Here is a 15,665-nt window from a genome sequence, read left to right on the forward strand (position 1 = left end):
ATATCTTTGTTGACTGCAACATCCCTACATCATTCCCAATGAGTAGGATGTCATCAACATAAAGTACTAAGAATGTCACAGCATCCTTAACTACTTTTTTGTACACGCACGGTTCCTCCGGGTTCTTGATGAAACCAAAATCTTTTATTGTTTCATCAAATTTCTGGTTCCAACTTCTTGATGCTTGTTTTAGACCATAAATTGATCTCTGAAGCTTGCATACCTTATGCTCGCTTCCCATGGATGTGAACCCCTCAGGCTGCCTCATATAGATTTCTTCCTTAATGTCTCCATTAAGAAAAGCAGTCTTCACATCCATTTGCCATATCTCATAGTCATACCATGCAGCTATGGCAATAAGGATTCTTATGGACTTGAACATTGCAACTGGTGAAAAGGTTTCATCATAGTCAACTCCTTGTCTTTGAGTGTAACCTTTCGCCACCAATCGCGCCTTGTAGGTCAATACCTTACCATCAGGCCCAAGCTTTCTCTTGTAGATCCATTTACACCCTATTGGAACAATTCCATCGGGAGGATCTACTAAAGACCAAACTTGTTTGTATGCATCAAATCTAATTCTGACTGCATAGCTTCAAGCCATAAATTTGAATCCACATCAGAAATTGCTTCCTTGAAGTTTCTTGGATCACATCCAATGTCGGGTTCATCTTGATCCCCTTCAAGAAGAAGACCATATCGAATAGGAGGTCTAGAAGTCCTCTCGGATCTTCTAGGTGCAGGCGTGTCCAGCAATGGTTCCTGAGGTGTAGGATCGTTATTTTGTATTTCGGGTTCTTCTCGAACTTCTTCGAGTTCCATCATCTCGCCTTTCTTATCCAATAAGAACTCCTTCTCCAAGAAGGTGGCATTCCTTGAAACAAACACCTTTGTTTCAGCAGGATAATAGAAATAATATCCGATTGAATTCTTCGGATACCCTACAAAATAACATAAGCTGGATCGACTATCCAACTTATCTCCCACTGTCCGCTTCACGTAAGCAGGACATCCCCAAATCCTTAAGTACGAATACTTAGGAGCTTTGCCATTCCATAACTCGTATGGTGTTTTGTCCACTGCTTTAGTGTGGACGTTGTTTAACAACAATACCGCCGTTTCAAGCGCATAGCCCCAAAACGAAGGTGGAAGCTCAGTGAAGCTCATCATGGATCGAACCATGTCCAACAAAGTTCGATTACGACGCTCCGATACACCATTCAGCTGTGGCGTCATAGGAGGAGTCCACTGAGAGAGAATCCCATTCTCTTTCAGATAGTCCAAAAACTCGGTACTTAAGTATTCTCCACCTCGATCCGATCTAAGTGCTTTAATACTTTTACCTAGCTTGTTTTCTACTTCAGCCTTGAATTCTTTGAACTTTTCAAATGCTTCAGACTTATATTTCATTAAATATAAATACCCATACCTTGAATAATCATCAGTAAAGGTAATGAAGTAGGTGTGGCCATATTGAGTCCCAACTCTAAATGGACCACAAACATCTGTATGGATCAAATCCAACAGATTTTGACTACGCTCAGGTTTCCCCTTAAAAGGAGATTTAGTCATTTTTCCTTTTAGGCAGGATTCACAAGTAGGTAGAGAATTAATATCAGACATATCAAACATGCCTTCTCCCACTAGCTTGTTCATCCTCCTTGAGGAAATATGACCTAGCCTAGCGTGCCAAAGGTTTGCCGGGTTTTGGCTATCGATTTTCCTTTTGTTTGTTGTCGCCGGTTTATCAACATAATTTATTGGAACGTCTTTTAGTTTTAAGTTGTGTAGATCGTTTTCAAGTTGTCCATTTCCAATCAAACATTCATTCTTGTAAATATTGCAAATCTCATTCACAAAATTGCAAATTTAACCATCTCTATCTAGCATAGAAACAGAAATAATGTTTTTAATTAAATCCGGAACAAATAAAACATCTCTTAAAAATAACTTAAAACCGTTCTGCAAAATTAAACAAACATCTCCAATGGCTGTAGCTTCAACTCTGGAACCATTCCCGAGCCTCAGCTGGGTCTCACCCATTCTAAGCCTGCGACTTCTTGTCATCACCTGCAAATCATTGCAAATGTGAGATCCACATCCGGTATCCAATACCCAAGAAGTAGTATTAAGTTAAATGTTTATTTCAATATAGAACATACCCTTTGCAGTTCCCAACTGCTCTAGATATTCCTTGCAGTTGCGCTTCCAATGACCGGGCTTCTTGCTGTAATGGCAAACATCCTTGGATTTTCCATTGTTTGAAGCCTTTGTCTTGTGCTTCTTCTCGGGTTCGACTTTCTTGGGTGGGGCAGAACGTTTCTTACCCTTCGTACTTGGCCCCTTCTTAGCAGAAGATGAGGAGCCCACCAAGAAAGCTGGTTTATCCTTCTTTAGTGTGGATTCATATGTCACAAGCATATTGACCATCTCTTCAAGGGTGGCCTCTATCTTGTTCATATTAAAATTTACCACAAATCCGTCAAACGAAGAAGGAAGAGACAGAAGCAGTAAATCCACGTTGAGTTCATGCTCCAACACCAAATCAAGGGTCGCTAACTTTTGTATGAGCCAAATCACTCGTACCCCATGATCACGGACCGAAGTCCCTTCACGCATGCGACACGTCATTAGCTCCTTAACAGTAGCGAACCTTTCAGCCCTCGATTGAGCCCCAAAAAGTTCCTTGAGTTGAGCGTGAATGTCACAGCATTCACGGTGTCCTCAAATCGCCTCTGGAGTTCATCAGACATCGAGGCTTGCATATAGCATTTGGTCTTGATGTCATGGTCCCACCATGCATCAAGTTTGGCCAATTCCTCCGGACTTACGTCAGCTGGTGCTTCCTTCGGAGGTGATTTCTCTAACACGTAGAGCATCTTCTCCGAAGTCAAGACAATCTTCAACTTCCGGAACCATTCCGTATAGTTTGCGCCAGTCAACTTGTTTTGTTCGAGGATCGAGAATAATGGATTACGCGAATTCATTGTATGAAATACTGAAAAGAAAAACAGACATATATCAATGATTGTTTAAGCAATTTACTAAGACATAAAATAGGCGAATTTAATTTTATGAATCTCACTCCCACTATTTTAACGATTTCACTACCCTCTAGTGAAAACGGGAAACTTTTTCCTTAGTGAGAACATGGAGTCCAATTGACAAACTTATGGTCCCGAATAATATCAGCCAACCATAATTCTCAAAAGGTAGAGCCCAATTGCTTCCAAAGCAACCCCCATGTATTTACCTCATGTCCAATAAGGGCCCAATAATATGACGCCGTTTATAGTGACATGTCAAGATGACCCATCAATATTAAGTTGTGATGGACGGTCGCCATGTGGATCCCCCAATAATATGAGCCGATCCCATGGGAGTTCCACCCAACTTACAACATTTGTCGATCCAATGTACAGCTTTCCGACGAACGGGCCCCCCCAATAATATGAGCCGGACCGTATCTGCGGGTAGCATCTCATACATTGACCGTTGATGGAAGGTAGGAATATTTAAACAAATTTAAATTTCCTTTATTTATCTTGATATCAATTTTAAATCATATTTAAAATGAGGGATTTTTAATTATAAAAATTTGTCTCATCAATTTCAAATTATTGCATGCTTGCCGGATTCACGCAATTATGTCTAAAACATGTATACAATCATAATATCATATATTATATATAGGATGATCGATTCCATTTCTAATTGACTCGTGGTTGCCAATCACGAGTCTTAGTCCAATCCTAGGTAATATGCAGTATGCAATGCAATCCTATTACATTAGCTTCCAATTTACATTTCTTCGTCTTTATTGTCTGCTGGGCCCACCATCTATAAATCTTGATCTCCCACTAAATCTAATGTATTTACAATAAATAGCAATGACAAGTAGGGGATACATTTTAGGGGTGGGAACGGGCCATAAACCAAGCCCACTTTTATTACATATGACATTCATATTGGGCCATAAACCAGGCCTATTAATAAAACCAACAACAATAAAACAAATGTAAATTCCTAACATACACCTACAAAATTGGTCATGGCAATCGATCATCCTTATCCAATAACATTTAATTCAAAATTAATTTATTGGATATCATGCATATGGCAATTTAAATTTAAACAGGATAAAATCATATTTTATATATAAAATCATATTTTACATATAAAATCATATTTTACCTTTTATTAAATAAAATCATATTTTATCTACAGAATCTAATTTTATAGATAAAATCATATTTTACTTAATATATACATAAGATCAAATCTTATCATCAATTGTACCAAAAATAATTGATTTCAAAATTCAATTTAAGGATAAAATATTAAAATTTTCCAAAAATTCAAATTTATCCAAAAATCAATTTTAAAATTTTCGGACTCGAACAATTCGATCCGATGCCTCGTGAACCAATCAAAAACAATTTTTGACCGGACCAAAAATAAAATTTTAACACATTAAAATTAATTTAAATAAAAAAATAATTTTTTCCCGCGGGCCGCCCGGGACACTCCCGGGCCGGCCCGCACCCATGGGCGCGGGCCGGGGCAGCCCGGCTGCCCCTTTAGGGCAGCGACAATCGCTGCCCTGGCGGCGCCGTGCGCTGCCCTGGGCGGCGCCGAGCGTCGCCCCTGGGCGGCGCCGTGCGCCGCCGTGGGCAGCGCCGAGCGCTGCCCCTGGGCGGCGACGTGCGCCGCCGTGGGCGGCGCTGTGCGCCCCCTTTGGGCGGCGCCGTGCGCCGCCCGGGGCAGCGACCGTCGCTGCCCCACCGGGCAGCGATCCAATCGCTGCCCGGGTTTTGCCCGAAATTTTTTTTTTTTTTTATTTAAAATATTTATTTTGTTTTTTTAAAAAAAAAACCAAGACTCAAAAATTATTGTACAATCGATTAATTTAATCGTTTGATCTGAGCAACCTGGTTCTGATACCACTGTTGGAAACGCGGCTCTCAGATCAATCACGATTGATACCCGGTGCAGCGGAAGTTTAAAAATTTTATTATGGAACAATTCCATAGTGTGGGTATCAACCGTTTAACGATTAAATTATAAGTGTGTGTAAAATTAAATAACTATTATTAAATTTTACCTTCAATCTCGAAGCGAGATTATTGGACACCACACAGATTTCACTGCGCTTCTTGTATCTCCCTGGAACTGATGAACAAGCTTTCCTTCAATCAGGTCCACGAATAGAGGTTTAATCCCTCTGATAGATTGCACTAGAAAATCTATCAGAAGTTTTCTACGAAGAGAATAAACGAATTTGATTCGCTATTCCAGACTGCAATTCAAAATCACAGACCGGAATTTCTCACGCAGAGAAGGGAGGGGCGGCCGAATTCCTTTTAGAGAGAGAGCTAGGGTTTTCGATTTTCTGTCTCTCAAATTATGACCAGTTGTGTGTAATTTCTGTACTGCAATAACTTATTTATAATGCAGGCCACTAACACCTTAGGGCCCATTAGTCATAAGTTGAGGCCCGACAAGCAAAGCCCGCATGTTCAGAAATTAATATAAAATTCATCGTGACTCTGATTGATGAACCGATTTCACCAATGTGCACAGAAACCATTTCTGCACATTTTAAAGTCAAGATAAATTTTCCTGAATCCGAATTCAGTGGTTTCCAAAAATGTACATCCCTATGTCATTTTAGGAAATCCTACTCCCTTACTCTTATTTAAGAAGTCCAACTTCTTTATTCATTAAATTTAACTCTTTAAATTTAACTATCTCAACGGGGATTAAAACTCCATTATACTGTGTGACCCTCAATGGTTCAGGGATACAGCTAGCCGTGGGCTCACAACTCCTTGTGACTCGGAACAACGATTTCCGACTTGCCCAACGAATCATGGTAAAGCGCCTAGCAACATCGCCCCATGATTCCCTAGGTATCACTGATAGTGCCTACAAGAACCAGTAGATTTTGGTTAGCGTACAGTACGGTCCCTTCATCCATATATCCCGATCGAATCAACAACCATTGGTATATCGAGAGTCGCTCAAGATTCGATAACTATGCAATACATCTTGAAGATCAAATTAGTGACATCGCATGTGCTACTAAGAAACCATTTCTTAAATCACATCAAGTACTCTGGCCAGAGATTCGTCACACTAATATCTCCTCAGATCGCATAGGATATCCACACTCGCAAGTATGTGGTGAATCCTTGACAACAATGCATCGACTCCTATATGTGTTGTAACTGTACCCAATCTCGACACCTGATGACCCCCATAGAGTCGGTAAACGAGTCAAAGCACAGTACTAGCATATAGAGTCTCCATGATGTTTCAAGTAGTAAGGACTAATGGTGTACAACCAAAACCGCGGACTTTATCCATTCGATAAGTGATAACCACTTGGAAAGTCCGGATAGGGTAGTTCGATTATTCATCCTATGAATATCCATTTGCATGCTTCGAACATCTCCATGTTCCCTACCAATGAAACGTGGTACTCCGCATCGCAAATGCTAGTCTCAAACTCGAGCGATCCTTATCCTTATTATCGGACGGCTCAATCGACTAGGAACAGTTTAGAATATACAGTGACTATAAGATGTATTTCATGATAGACATCCCCATGTTCTACCACATCTTACATACACTATAGTATATTCAAGGTCTTTATCAAAACAACAATAGTATATCATAATATAACAATATGAAGAAAGATAAAGTCATTGTCATTAATAAAAGTGTAAATTACATTAAACAAAAGATCGTTTGTACAAAGAGTCATCAAAGCCCTTGGCCACAAGTTGGCTCATTGGGCACCCACTCTTTCAGTGCAAACAACATGCGCAAATGCTCTTGTCAATCCTTATCTGCACTACTTGTTGCGCAAACGCGCATGATTCTTCTTTATGTGCACTACTTGTTGTGCAAACAACATGTGCAAATGTCATCCAAGCCTTCATCCGCGCTCCATTCTTCTTCCTTGCTCATTTCCTTCCCTAAATCAAACCAAAAACATTCATTAGTAACTATACAATGAATTTAATCAACGCAAACTCTTCTAATCACACCAATTAACACACATAAATATAGAAAAATATCATCACATCAAGGTTCAACGATTGCTACGAAGAAACAAAAGAATATTGATGGTGAATCATCTCCATCTCTTTTCTCCACACCATCTGATACACAGACCTTCGAAGAAAGATGACGTGCAATAAGGGAGCATAACCATTAGACTGATGGGAAGAAAGGCCTTCAAAAGGGCAGCCATGAGAGGAGAATGATCGAAAGATGTTAACATGGTGAAAATGTTGAAAACAATAGATGATGATGATGTGAAGACTACTTGAACTAAATGGTATTATGCAACAATTATTCATAATATAGAAAAAAAAAAGATTGAAATGAGGATGATGGAGCACGAGACGAGGTTGAGGGAACAAGAAAGAGTGGAGATGGAGCAAGAAATTTGAATCATGGATAAACATGTTAACGATTTAAGAAAAACTGTCATTCGACGTCAATATTACATGATGATGCAAGATTCTTCAAAAATAATTCAATCAATTATTTATTTCGTCTGTATTTCATTATATTTTAATTTGTTGTAATCTTTTAAATTTCGTGTATTTTTTTATTTCGTGTATTTTGTTATTCTGTGTTTTTGTATTTCAAGTTTTAATTTTTAATTTGCATTTTTAATTTGTTATATTTATGTACAATTATATTATGTTTTTAAAAAATAATTATTTAATAAAATAAAAAAATCATATTTTCAACATTACTATTACATCATCACCACACCACTTTAAGAACATACAGAGAAGCTATCAACGCTAACATCATCATTTAGTCAACTAATCAGCTTCACCACACCAATTTTATTACATTGTCGAACATGCTCTAACAACTCATTGCATTCCAACTTTTTTTTTTATAACCATTGTATTCCAACTTATGAAGCAAAAAAAAAAAAAAAAAAAAAAAAAGCCACCACATCCAAGATTTGCAGGCCTTCAGCATTTTGCTTCCGAGATATCTTATGCCATGAACGACGCCACCAGTCAACAGACCAGTGACAACCTGTCTCGCACTGGAAACTGAAACTTTCCGTCTCAAAATCTTGCGAACACATTCTGCAACCTCTTCCTTGGAATTGATCACCCGGTCTGCACCGTTCGATCTGCAGAAAGAAGCCTCCTTATCACATACAATACTTTACGTTACCCTTTATTTGGTTTTAGTCCTCCAAACACATTTTTCATCCCTAGAATGAAACAAACACAATCACTTTATTTTTGGTTTTTTTTCCTAAACAATTTTCACACATTTGAAGCATGTTTCTTACATGCAATTCAACTTTTCAACCACTTCTCAAATATGTATTTTATTATTGTACTATACTTCACTCAAATATATTGATTTTATGGTTTTAAAATATCTAAAATTAATTGACATCCACACAAAAACAAATTCAAATTTATTTAACAATATTTACCAAACAAAATACTTATTACTGGAGATATACTGTATAAATTAAACTCTGAAAATAATACCAAACATTCTCCTTTTATTTTTCAAAACTACTTTTTAAAATATTACGTGAAAAAATTATCCCAAAACATAAATAAAATCAAATACTGCATTCAATATTGTGAAAATCGTAACAAAGTAAAGATTTCAAGGATATCAGACATGAAAATTCAACTCAAATGCATTGATTGAATTTGAGGATATGGTAAAATTGTCATGCCAAATACTAATTAAGTTGATTCTTAAAAGAGAGAATACATATATTTCATAGCAATTGACTGCCTGAGATCGTCAGAAATCATACCAGCTCCAACAATAATTTTCTTTTCTCCAAGTTTAGAACCCATGAGATCTCTTAGTTGCCAAGGAAGGGATGATACTAAGGAAGAAACAGTAGACAAGTCGCAGTCCTGGTTTGACAAAGAAATAGATCAAATATGTTCAAAGACACAATTACGTAATAACCTCCTAAAAACTAATGAATTACATAAACTTCAAAAGTACACAAATTAATACACTTCAAACATTCCAAGTCTCATAAAAAGTCATAACTCAAAACTCACCGGACATTGATGTTTTCAACATGTCTCCTATTTTAAGATGTCAAGTCAATAACTCCTCAATTCACCATTAACTTTCAAAATTCCAAGTTCTACATTCAATTATTTCCAAGCTCATACAACATGCAGATACATAACAACTCAGTTTGCTTAACAAGGGAATAGTAGGATAGTGAAGATAAGAAGTCGAGGGAAAATCAACTCTTAACCGTGAAAATTAGTTTTGTAAACATATCTCAAAGATTTGTTAACCTGCATTATATTTATTTGTGTTGAAGATGAGAATCTAAGCAAGTCCTGGGCAGCATATTCTTCCAGTGTTGGTTTATACATAGTTTGGAATAAATTAAACTGTCCTTGTACAATCTTTTTCACCTGAAAAATGGAAACAAAAAAAGAGAATATTTAGAGGATTTTAGAGTAGAAAATAGAAATGGTAACAGCTAAAATCATTTTTTATTTTTCATTATTTGCTAATGAAGTCATTTTTAGAATAGCCACGGTGACAAACTCAACGAGACAAAATAAATTTCAAGAACACGACTTTAGAATAGGAGCTCTCTCTCAATTAATATTTAATTGATTATGATACTTATCCTCACTGTATGCTCAACCCTATTAATGGTTGGTTGAGATCAAAATAGTCAGCTAAAACTTTAATGTCTTGCAAGTAGAGGACTTTTACCATCATTCATGTAGGACAATTAAATGTGTAGGATTGTATAGATGATTGAACCGCAAGGGATGCAGTTTCATAAGCATAGGACATGCATGAAATCAAAGTTAAATTCTCTTTGAAGTTGATTATTAGTGATTTCATCATTTTTACCTTGTTTTTATCCTCTGCAAAAAGCATTCGAATGTCCCCCGAGTATGAGAGACCACATATTTTGGCATATAATTCCTCCTGCATTTTTGACAGATTATACAATAAATGCTTCATGATTTTCCTCACACCAAGCATAAAAAATATATAAAACAGTAATTGTGATGAAACCTCGTTGAATTTTGAAGGTAAAAGTAGGAGAGCTGCAGAGGTTGCAGCCTTCAAATTTACGGAATTCAGTTCTGCTATACCCAAGGAATCCAAAATGATATTAACCTGGAAAATAGAAATGTCTATGATGTCATATGGAAGATATGAATCTAATATGTGTGCCTTATCTACAGAAAGAATACAACATACTGGGAAAAGTAGAACTAAAGTGCTAAAATAAATGATTGCAAAAATAAATAAATTAAAAGGATTAGCTAAAATATGAACTTTCGACATATTTGATTGTTGTCATACGATAATTCACATAAACGAAATTTTCATGAGTTAACAATGGGAGAAGGCAGAAATGGTACACATACGACTGCAAAATCAAATACAATCACAACGATATATCAACCCACAAAATAATACAAGCACAGAGTTAACACTTGGGGAAACGAGAGAAATGTTTGTTAACTCAAATAGTCAAATTATAGCTCTCTATATGCCATTGAAAACGATAATATTCTTCCTATAGAATATCCACAAGATACAATTGCGGTGTCCAGATCTAATCATGTTTTCTTCCAAGTCTTTTAAACACGTATTCTGTCCATTCCATCACTCTTCTTATTTCCTTCATACTCTTCATTGGCAGTGCCCCTTAAAACCCCACAAATAAATCAAATCTAAAGCAAAAAGAGATAACAGAGTTCCAATTCTTAAATTTCTCTTCAAGATGTAGCCTTTTGAGAGATACTCGATAGATATTTTATTTCTTTGACCTAGATTCATCAATGAGTTGCAAGAGTAATTTTCAAATTCATAATAGAGACATTTTTTTAAAAAATCCAAACATTTATAAGCTGTAATGTAATTCTTATAACCAAAATATTTCTTTGTAGTGAAACATTATCAATTACAAAATTTTGAACAAAGAATCAAGTGGCTTGGAAATCCTAGTCACAGTTAGTTATTCAAGAAACCAGAGGAATGGCCAAAGCAGGTAACTGTGAGGTTGGAAACGTAATTACTTGTATGGTGGATGATAGCTTCACATTGGCACACATGAAAATGGAAAAAAGATAAAAGACAACCATGAGAAAGAGAATGACACATCGGTTTCTGCAGACGGCCGCTCAAATAGAACCTCTCCCGTCCTAAAACATCCTGAACCAAATCATGCATTCGGACAACACCGTACTTGAACCTCTAGCAAAGAATTTGCATAAAAATTTCAGAGCAAGTAAACAAAATTATCTGTAAGTAATTCAAACATCCAAGTATATTTTAGCACTCAAAAAATATAGATGAAAATAGCCAAGAAATATTTTAACTAATAGAGCTTATTTACCCTGTCGTTGTGAGTTATAAATGGATTGAAGTGTACGCCAACCCCAATATCATCAGCAACATCAGTGATCTATCTAACCAAACATCGCATCAGAATAAAACAGCAACCAGTCGTGCTCCACCAAGGCGCACCATATTTAAGACGAGAAGATAAAAGCAATACCATTCGTGCTCCACCAAGGCCATCCAAGACGCATAATGGCTCGGGTTGTTTTTAAGATTCTTAATTTAAATAAGAATATATCATCCATCAGCGATTAAAAAAAAAAAAACACATTACAAAATTCAAGACAATGAAGAGATTCTAATCATTTCAAGGAAAAATCCGCAAATACCTCGGCATGCCATTGTCGGGGGTCTGCTACACCAAGAATGTAATCTATCATGGATGTCTGGAAAAACAAAACAAACATAAAAACCAATGAAGGTGTGTTGTTGGTAACTTCGAGAAAAGGAAAAAGGATACCTTGTCCGAATTGTTTGGATGGAGGGAGGACCCATAGATGCAGCAGAACTCAACTGGAGGAAGAATTTCTAGCAAACTTGTCAGCTCAAGTCTTTTGACGCTATCCATTCACTATCACTTCTCAGAATGTGAAAACTGCTTCAGTAGTCCGTGTATATATATATATATATATGATGGAAAAGCCCATTTATGTGAATAACTGATACCAGAAACTAAAAATATATATTACGTTTGAATATATCACGAGAACATTCGTCGAACAAGTTAGATGCCTGGCTCGTTTTCAAGTTTCAACAATGCATGCATTCACATTTGCCGATAAGTTATTAATTTGGAAAAGGTTGGTTGTAACAAATAAATCATACAACCAACGTTAGGCAAATTCATTGGGTTGCCATGATTACTAGCAGATGACAGTTATGCTCTGATATCAAATGTGTGGTCCAATGCTAGACTCTAAATCGAGCATATCCGAGTTTATGCTCTGATACCAAATGTGAGTGCCCATGCTCCTGATTAACGTTTAATGACCAAATAATCAAGTGATGCAAACAGCGAAAACGAGTAACATTTTTCTTTTTTGGACCTACAGAAATTTTGGCATGACCTCCTTGTAATTAGGAGGTCCTGAAAAATCAAAACAACACAACCTCTTAATACTCGAAAATAGAGTCACATTCAACAAATACAAATCCTACAGCCACACTGGCCAGGACTAAAACACATGCAGAGCCGGCAAGGCTCGATCACTCTACAATCAAATTCAAACCAATAACAAAGTGTATATACAGCTACTCGGGGTATCTCCCCGGCAAAAATCCAAACTAGACACAATACATATAAATATTTGGGAACACCACAACTACTAGTCTTATTGGGAACCGCAGCTTGACGCTCCAGCTCCAGCTCCAGCAGACGCGTCAGAATTCCCTGGAAATCCTGCTATGGCATCAAAAACAACCACAGCATAAAAAAAAACAAGGGTCGGACCCTGTACGACAGAACAGTAAATTACGATGTATATAAATGACATGTAATAATACCAAGTGAATGCAATGCAATTGTATGCAATGCGTGAATGATAACAATGAAATAACGGATACCAAGTGGAGTACCAACGAATAACGTCATCAACAGTGGCCAACCGTGCCAGGTTGCAACATCAAATCGCCGCTCGACCATGCACGTAGCATCGAGGGTACGGGAGCTACCCGCTCGCCCTCATGAGTGTACTAAATCCTATGTCACTCGCTCCATCGATGACTCAATAAATCTCAACAGATCGATATCAACAGCAATCAAAGGAGTCAAGGCTCAATATGCTATGTCATTTGATTAAAATGTTAAAATGTCTAGCTGACGAATATCCCTTTCGTTTTATTTAAAAAATATATATATATTATTTACTTAAAAAAGAGAAACTAAGGATAATTACTCAACTCAGCACATAATCTCATAATTATGCATGAATGCACATATAAATCATCCAAGGCATATAATAGCAATTAACAAACTACTTCATACAATTACATGGCGTTATAAGTATTGTCAGATACATGTTTGAGCGAACCTCGCAATCAAACAAATTACCACAATAGATCTTACGAAACTCTGGATCATTCTCAGTTATCCAACCCTGTTGGCAATTATCATTTATCATCAAATTCTGATATATATACATATACAATTCCTAAAATATGCAGAACTTGCCAAAAAAAATCAAATATACGATCCTAAGGTCGAAATATCAAATTTTAATCATTCTTAAATCTTCCGAAAATTACATTTGACAATCCTAAGGCATCGTACTTTCAAATATGAGATTTCTACGGCCCTAGAAGGTCGAAAATCCCAATAATACTAATCTGAATTTTCTAGAAATTCTATAAAATTCCATAAATTCGTATTAGACTCTCTAAAACATCTAAACATCCAAACATTAATTATTAAGAACTGAAACTCGAAAATCCTCAATTTAATAAATCTGAAATTTCCGGAAAATACCCATAAATTCCCTGAACTACCATATACAATTTCTAAGGCATCCAAGATCCAAATATTCAATAATTCAACTCAATAATTCGAAATCCCATATATATATATTCTGAAAATTCGAAATAAATTCCATAAAAATAAGAAATTTGATCGATACCTCCAATCGGCTCAAATATAGTACCTACACCCAACAAATAATCATATATCAATCATATAATTTCGAATGAACAAAAAGCCCCAAATTTCGAAACTCTAATTTTCGAATTATACCTTCTAGGCTACGAAAACAAGCTCCAAATGACTAAACAATCTCGACCCAAAGCTGAAAAGCGGCCAGAAATGGAAAATAGGCGGCGAACTACGGCTGCCGGAAAATGGGTCCGACCAACAGCGCTTGAAACCTTGCAAAAAGGGTAGTGGAAGATAGCTCTTGAAGAGAGGATTCCATAACTACACACGTAAAATTCCGATCACTGACGGCGGAGTTCTCGGCGGTCAAAGGTGGCGAAAATTTTGAAGGGAAATGCAAGAAACGGAGGAGAGGGTGACGGAAAGAAGATGATGGAGAGGAGAGAGACCGATATATTGAGTTATTTTTTAAAATAGAATTTATTATAAATAAAGGATTATTAAAAATGTCTCGAATACTTACGTAAAATATTGAAAATGCACATTTCTACTCTGTTAAATTTTAATAGTCATCTTCAACTCTGACCTTTTATAAAATTAGCACACATGCATCTTCATATGAGCGATTGTTGCGCACGCGCCCTTCATGCGACTGAGTCAATATTTTGATTTTTTTGGCACCACATACCCCTGTGAAATATTAAAATTACATATTTGACCCCTTGAGAGTATAATTTTTAAATCTATTCAACTCATAAAATCCAATTATAAAATATTTATCAAACATTCACATTTTATGAATTTTTATTTTTATTTTAAATTTATTATTATTAATTAATTTGTTTCTAAAAAATACTATTATTATATCTTGATATCATTATTTTATTAAATCACTTCGTGTTTTCAATTTTTCCATAAACATGCATTCGTTAACAAGGATTATATACCTAAACGTACTAAAATATTGAACCAATATGATAAGTTCATGCATATTACTTTTTCAATTTAAGACTATATATGTTTGAACCAAAATCTAAATTTTTCGAGAATATGTATTGCACAATTTACAGTAAATAATAATTAAAAAATAAAATTGTTATATAATGATAAAATTTACTATTAAAATATATTTTTTGTATAACTAATACTAAGATAAAATAACTAATATTTTCATAGTTATTTAATTAAAATATTTGTTATTTAATTAAATATAGAATTAATAATAAATTTTATCATTATATAATCATTTTATTTTTTTATTATTTATTGCAAAATTGTGTAATGCATTTTTTCAAAAATTTAGATTTTTGTTCAATACTATATAGTTTTAAATCGAAAAAATAATATGCTTGAACATATCATTTTAATTAGTTTAATATTTTGGTACTTTTACGTATTTAAATCTTTGTTTATGAATGCATATTTAATGGAAAAGTTGGAAGCACTAAGTAAATTTAATAAAATAATGATATTAAGATAAAGTAATAATATTTTTTTAGAAACAAATTAATTAATAATAATAAATTTAAAATAAAAATAAAAATAAAAATTCATACAATGTAAATGTTTGATAAATATTTTATAATTGGATCTTATGGATTGAAAATATTTAAAAATTAAACTCTAAGGGGGTCAAATATGCAATTTTAATATTTCACATGGA

At 35.4% G+C, this 15,665-nt stretch overlaps 1 protein-coding gene and 1 long non-coding RNA gene across 2 annotated transcripts; both read right to left on the bottom strand.

Annotated features, from left to right (window-relative positions):
- Positions 1-8,011: 8,011 nt before the first annotated feature.
- Positions 8,012-12,451, bottom strand: LOC140864122 (uncharacterized). Its single transcript, XM_073268068.1, has 10 exons — positions 11,879-12,451; positions 11,748-11,804; positions 11,521-11,634; positions 11,414-11,482; positions 11,175-11,271; positions 10,081-10,202; positions 9,913-9,990; positions 9,336-9,458; positions 8,828-8,933; positions 8,012-8,173 (listed from the first exon to the last, which is right to left on the bottom strand). The coding sequence occupies exons 1-10, from the start codon at positions 11,984-11,986 to the stop codon at positions 8,151-8,153; spliced, it is 897 nt and encodes a 298-aa protein (XP_073124169.1). The 5' UTR covers positions 11,987-12,451; the 3' UTR covers positions 8,012-8,150.
- A 60-nt stretch (positions 12,452-12,511) lies between these two features.
- On the bottom strand, positions 12,512-14,443 carry LOC140864123 (uncharacterized). Its single transcript, XR_012144124.1, has 4 exons — positions 14,144-14,443; positions 14,031-14,054; positions 13,449-13,514; positions 12,512-12,817 (listed from the first exon to the last, which is right to left on the bottom strand). It is a non-coding gene; the product is annotated as an uncharacterized lncRNA (long non-coding RNA).
- Positions 14,444-15,665: the final 1,222 nt, after the last annotated feature.

Source organism: Henckelia pumila, chromosome 4 (genome assembly GCF_033568475.1).
Source record: "Henckelia pumila isolate YLH828 chromosome 4, ASM3356847v2, whole genome shotgun sequence".
Taxonomy (NCBI): domain Eukaryota; kingdom Viridiplantae; phylum Streptophyta; class Magnoliopsida; order Lamiales; family Gesneriaceae; genus Henckelia; species Henckelia pumila.

Bases quoted from the DNA above. Each gene is read 5' to 3' on its own strand.
- LOC140864122 (XM_073268068.1), bottom strand. From the start codon at position 11,986: ATGGATAGCGTCAAAAGACTTGAGCTGACAAGTTTGCTAGAAATTCTT. The intron at 11,483-11,520 runs GTTGCTGTTTTA...TTGGTTAGATAG, and splicing joins GCCTTGGTGGAGCACGACTG to ATCACTGATGTTGCTGATGA. The intron at 8,934-9,335 runs GTTAACAAATCT...TTGTCAAACCAG, and splicing joins CACAAATAAATATAATGCAG to GACTGCGACTTGTCTACTGT.